The sequence below is a fragment of the Atta colombica genome, unplaced genomic scaffold (genome assembly GCF_001594045.1).
Source record: "Atta colombica isolate Treedump-2 unplaced genomic scaffold, Acol1.0 scaffold78, whole genome shotgun sequence".
NCBI lineage: Eukaryota > Metazoa > Arthropoda > Insecta > Hymenoptera > Formicidae > Atta > Atta colombica.
The window spans coordinates 280,119-287,022 of NW_017259570.1; the positions used below are offsets into that span (position 1 = coordinate 280,119).

General features: G+C 27.3%; 1 protein-coding gene across 1 annotated transcript in view; it reads right to left on the reverse strand.

The window, feature by feature from the left end:
- The window catches only part of LOC108692650 (protein cortex), a 10,788-nt gene that overhangs the window by 1,865 nt on the left and 2,019 nt on the right, over window positions 1-6,904 (reverse strand). The window contains exons 5-7 of the mRNA XM_018201000.1: window positions 6,525-6,735; window positions 5,549-5,864; window positions 4,700-4,722 (exon numbers count right to left, since the gene is read on the reverse strand). Coding sequence (XP_018056489.1) covers window positions 4,700-4,722; window positions 5,549-5,864; window positions 6,525-6,735 — 550 coding nt within the window. The remainder of the gene's footprint in view (window positions 1-4,699; window positions 4,723-5,548; window positions 5,865-6,524; window positions 6,736-6,904) is intronic.

The window sequence follows — 6,904 nt, forward strand, 5'->3', positions numbered from 1 at the left end:
ATATGGTAATAATATAGATTTATATTAATAATAACTATATATATTACATTAATAATATACAGGATGTCTCATAACTACCGCATTTTCTCTTAAAAACATATTTTTGAAGTAATTTTGAAACAAAAATCTTAATACAAAAATGTCGAGGCTACAATTGTTCTTGAATTATAATTGATTAAAGATAGTGTGTAATTTGAAAACTATTAGCAGTCTCGATATTTTCGTATTAGAATTTTCATCTTAAAATGTTCAAAAGAATCCAGAAATAATAATAGAGGTTATAAAAGTAAAATGGTTTTTGACTTATTAGCATTTAAAGTTAGCTTTTAATTGAGAGAATGGGCAAAATAAAGGCCTAATTACAAAATCTTGATATTAATAAAATTTAAAATAATTGCTACTTGCTACTTTTTTATTATACATAAATGGATACAATATTAAATGACTTTATGTAATGTCTTCAAAAAGTTACATATTATAAATCTTTTTTATTGTGATCAATATTACATGGAAAAGCTAATTGCCAAAAAAAGGGCTTCAGTAAAATTGTGCCTTTATTGCGCCCATCTCTTCAATTCGAAAAATTATTATAGTCTCGACATTTTCGTATTAAGATTTTCGTCTCAAAATTACCTCAACAATATGTACTTAAGAGTAAATGCTGTAATTGCGAGACATCCTGTATATCTCCTAATAATATATTATTATTATCATTGCTTCATGATATTTTTTCGCCAAAAAAAATCGATTCTAGTAACCACTTTAAAAAGATATTGATTGATTTTCTTAAAACATTGTATAAATATGTAGAAAATTTTTTTTTGTGTTGTATTCTGTTTATAATATTATTTATATATAAAAAGTTTTATATCCAAAAACCATGTTTTTACAATAAATTTAATAATAACATATCTAAGGAATACCTAAGATTTAATTATACGATTGAGCATCGAATTGAATACAATAGTATCTAAAATTCTGTATACCTAACCGGAAAATTTTTATAAGATTCTGAAAACGAATCAAGTTATTCGCAATGCAAATTCAATTAATTAATTAACTATAATTTAATAAATTTCAATGATATGCTGTTGCCTTTGACGAAATCAATCAGAATAAAGTATATTTCTTAAACAGATTACAACATAATACAAACAACAAGATAATTGCTTATTGTGTGGCTAAGTGAAATAAAAAAAATTGATATTAAAAAGCAACAGCAAAAATTACGATAAGAAGATGAGATTAAAGAAACTTTAAATAAAATCTGTCGCGTCGAAAGATTGATACCCAAAAGCTTTTTCAATTTCCATAATTTTTAATTATGTTAATAATTAATATAAATCTATTCGTTATTTTTGGCGGAAGTTTTTCACGCAGGAAATCATAGATTTTGTTAAGACAATCTGATACTTGCATTGTTAAGACAATCTGATACTTGCATGAAATAAAATCAAAACACCATGATAAAAATATTACAAGTACGATATAACATTATATAATACTATAAAATATTCAATATTCATATTCGTTGTTCCTTTCCTTCAATTTTTACTTAATTATGGACTAAATCATTGTACGTTTCATTGAACGTAATGATTTTGATGGAATTTGAAAAAGTGATTGGGCTATCTAAGCATAGTTTTTTCCAAGCGACGTATCAGGTGTCATCGTGAATCTTCCTACAACGGGCTGTTGCCGATCTATTGCAAGATAAGTCGACTGTTCACAGCGCGGTGCGAAATTACAATTTTACGACCGTCGCTAAATTAACGCTTTTGAATGGCTTCTTAGCGCCATTAGATTTGCGAATTGCAATTATCTGCGCTATGCATCGCGTTAATTGCGATAGTGATGATCACTTAAGAATAAGTCTTTTACGACCTACGATACTTGTTTATAATTTTGCGCCTACCGTATCTGATGTGACGCCACATAAATTTTCACTAATATACATACATTTTGATATGCTATTTCGCCAGTGTAATACCGATACATCATTTAATGTTTTCTCTAATTCTGAACCAATATCTCTTTGTGTGTGTAAGCAAAAAATAAAAATTTATATTTATATTTAAAAGAAGAATTATATTTAAAAAAATAATTTTCTCAATATATATTTAAAAATTAATATTTTTAGATTATGAAGTATTAGCATTACAAACATTTGTTATAAAATTTGGTAAAATTTATACATAAACATAATGATGCCACGAAATATGTCAACTCATTAAAATTCGTTAGTACATCACACAGAGGAAAAGGTGATTTCGTTGAGTTCAGTTATCAGAATCATTCGATAAATAAGATATACAAGAGATTTGTAGTACAGAGATATTTGAGGAACAGGCTTTCAAAATGCGTTTTGCTCAAAATTTGTAATTTTCAGAAAATGAAAAAGAAAGAAACTACGCACACAAGAAAACTACGCAGTTTATATAAAATAATAATATATTAATCAGTATACGAAATGATCAGTATATGAAATATTAAACAAAATTGTTAAACACTTAAAAATATTAAACAAAATTGCTAAAAATGTTAAAACAACAAACAAATGCATTTTGTTTGTCTTTAATTAAAAAAACATAATGCACTTTGAAATATCTGTATTTTTTCAGCATATAAACGATGAAAAAATGCTTTCTGAACATCTCGCAGTAGCTTATAATATGAGTTTTTCCACACTAAATACTCCGACATCTCTAACTAAAAAAATGAAATTTTGGACAAAACGCTTTTTGAAAGTTTGCTCCTCATTTCCTTAAGAAATTTTAGGATCTCTTGAAATCTCCTGTGATTCTTGTTGCTATAAGAATTTCATATGACAAATTTTGGAAGAAAGAAGAATCTTTAAAAGATTTGAAGAATCTCTGCGATAAAGTCAAAAGAATAAATATCCTTAGATATCGATTTAAAATTATAGTAAATATTCGAAAATAACTGATAAATTATAAACTTGCTTGCGAAACCTGCAGCTTCATATTAAACAATCAATTAATCAATTGAAAATCACGAACCCAGGATCAATATAACTGATGACAATCAAAAATTATAATCTTCTCCATATTTCGATTTAGCAATATTATGGTATTCAAATACGGGATACAAGTATAATTATAATGAGATTGACACATATGTGGATAACAGACTGGAGCAACTACTATTAGATGTGCTATTATGCGCGACTTTTTAAGACGCTAAATATATTCTAAATATTTTGAGATTGATAATGTCAATATGAAAGATATCTGCAAGTCTATTATACTCGAGGAAGCTGATGAAGTTAATATTTGATAGTATTTGAACTCACGGAATTATCAATGTGAATCTATCAATCATATGTATCGATGTCAATGATAAACGTTCTATTCATGATTCATATCACGAATTATCACGAGATCATCTAAAGTTTTTTGAAATAAATAAATAATTATCGAATCGGATTACGGACCATAACTCCTTGTTTCTGGTGTGTAGAATTGTCGTGAGACATGTATCGTCTTCGAGATGATTTCTCGTGGCCAAAAAAATTCCATATTGAATAGACATTCATACTGCTGCAAAATGTTACTGTAACAAACACCTAATTTGAGTACATTTAAAGAGAAATGTTTTGAAAGACTATGTATTTCGAATGACAATATTAAATAAACTGTTTTACACCTTACATCTTTAATACATAATTTAAATTAAACAAAATCGTTGAAAATAAAAACATCATATTCTTATATTTTGATCTGTCTATATCATACATCTTTCTTCGCTCTTTTTAACGTCACACAAAATGCGAGTTTGTGTTTTAAAAATTTAATTATTTGTAATTATACGTGATATAATTAGTCAATTTTTTAAAAATTTTAAAAATTAAACTTTTGGAATAGAAAATAGTTTAATTTTAGTAACTGAATAGTAATAACGAAATTTTAGATAATTTCAGAAATTGTAAAATGATATGCTATAATGAATTCTATACGTAAACAAATTTTCATTTCGTCTTTATTCTCTCATTGTTTAGAAGAGCTTCTATATTTGTTTACGATGGAATCGAGATGGAATCGATCGAACGCGAAAAGTCAATAGACTCACAACAATAAAGAAAGGTTTTGAATTTTCGTTAGAAAATTGTTAACGGATATTATAATATTTTAATAAATTCATATTGACGTCTATATCGTGTGATATAGATTAATAATCAGGTTATATTATTTTTAATAGTAATAATAATTTTGATAAATATTAAAATTAATAATAATGATACACATAATGTTTAAATCAAGAATGATAAGAAACAATGCGCAAGGTATAACAGTACGCAAAATATTTAATTAATTTATATTAAGTTATTAGTTTTGATTAAAATTGGAATCCATCCAATGCGAAACAAATTATAACATTAAATCCAAAGTTTTAAAAATCGCTTCTATAAAACAAGTCAAGCAAGATAAAAATTTCGTTCTCTCAATTTTTATGATATTATCAAGCCAGCAAGCAAATTTAAATTTTAATACCAGTTTAATGTTGAAATTTTCAACGCAGAAAGAAAACCTGTGACAAATTCGATGTACAAACGCTTGATAAATCAAAGAATAAAATCGTCCAGCTATAATTGGACAAGAAGCAACGTGTTTTGAAAAACACACAATTAGACAAAAAAAGAAAAAGAAATTGAGAAAAATTATAAGAAAATTGCATTTACCATTGTGGCCCATTGCTGTATCACTCGAAAAATAATGAAAATTTATAACAATCGCGTTACTAATAAAATTTGAAAATTATGTCGCAAGTCACGACATTCCGAGTTAAAAGAAATGGAAAACAGAAAACTCAAAGGCGCAAAAATAAATATACGAGCCATGCGGCGAGAAGATAAATAGCACAGATATTCAAAGAACTCTGGCAATATATAAGCAAAAATAGAATACTACGTGACTCAAGATGGCAAAATTGCGGGTAAATTTAAACCTTAGAAAATTTACCAATTTATTCAAGGAAATCAGAATTCCAAGATCTTTTAAAATATTAAAGTAACACTTAAGAAATAATCATCTCTAAAAAATAAATTGTGAGTTCAAAATTTATTATTTTGCCTGACATCATATAAAAACGACTTTTAAGAGTTTCATTTTAATTTAATTAGTTATCTACTAAAAGAGATTTCAATCTAAATTAAAGTATTCAATAAATTAATTTCATAAATTAATTATTTTTTATATAATATTTTAATTTGTGTATAACGTCTGCACATTTTTTGGTCTTGATTTTGTTATTAATTGCATCTTAAAACGATACAACAAATTTTTATCGATTTTAATTTTTAAACAAATTATTATTTACTTTTAATAATAAAATATGTCTTTTTCCATATGGAATCCAATTTTATTTTTATAATAAGGAAATAATATCCTCTAAAAAATTTTAAAGTCGAACACTTCTAGAAAACTTTTACGCAAACTTTTACGGCAATTTATTAAAATGATCACCTTGTGGACTTCTATAAACTAAATTATTAAAAAAAAAACAAAGAAAAAAGATAGGATTTACGTACTTAGTTGCTCGTGCGCGGCATTGAACTTCAAGAAGCAAAGCCGTATTTCTTTATCCAATGGCAGCACGTCGACAATCCGATTAAAACTGGCGAGCACTGCGACAATGGTGTATATATTGTCCTCTTCTTTGTAAGTCCAATGTACGACCAACTCACCACTTAACTTATTCCAAGCGAGATTTTCCACGCGACCATTGAATTTGGCACGCACAAAGGCTGTCATCGCACACTTGTTGACATTCCATAATGATAGCGATCCGTTCTTCCTTCCACCTATACAAAGCAAGTCGGGTACTTGCGGGTGCCAAGCGACCGCCTGTCGAATATGAATATTTTCACATTCCACTTATCATTGAAAAAAAATGTGATTTGTATAAAACAGATATCGGCAGTTGAAAATAACCGTAAAAATAAAAATTAATATCAATTTATAATTACGAGCAACATTCAAAGTAGGCGGATTTTTTGAATTTATTTATAGAAAATTATTTGAAGCATCATTTTTTTGCACGGAAAGAATGGTTTTACTGAAGTGTCTAAAAATTTAGCTGGATTCAGCTCTGAAAATAAATTATGTTAGATTATAAAATAATTATAGAGCACTAAAACTGGCTGTTAGAATGTCAAAACTTTCTGCAGCATTGTACATTATGTTTGAGAATTCTACATAAGAATCTTGATAGTCCATTAAAATTTTCAAGTCTGCATATCTAACTAAATTTTTAGATACTCTAGCAAAATTCTTTTTTCTGTGTTGCACTCGCAATTATTACATTCTTATTAATTATATTGAATAATTATAGATTCGTGAAATAAAATTCGAGTTACTCGTGTACGGTTTGACATTTGTTAAACTGTGTACCGATCATGAAATCTGAATACTACTTCCGTAACATTGAGTGAATAAATCTCTTTAACTTGATGAAGATTATAATGAGATTATTGAAGATTATTGAACAGTGTTTCACTGGCTTACCTTTACAGGTTTAAAGAATCTGATATTGAAAAAAGGAGTCAATTCCGACCAGGAAAATAATCGGACGATTTTGTCCTCCCCGGTCGATACAAGATACTTGTAATTTGGCGAGAAACTTAGATTCAGGATCTCAGCTCTCGTAAGCTCGAGCCTGGTGTGCAGCAATATACCCGTGTCAGGGTCGAATATTGATATTTTGCCGGCACATCCGCTGCGAATGTAATATTATAAATTTTATATTTTTTACACACATTTTATTATTATAGTCTATTATAATACGGTTTCGTTTGTTTATATTTCTGATTATTCGATTTACAGATCATAATGTGCTAAATAAGCGTATTATGATCTTACGATTTATATTTATATATATATATATA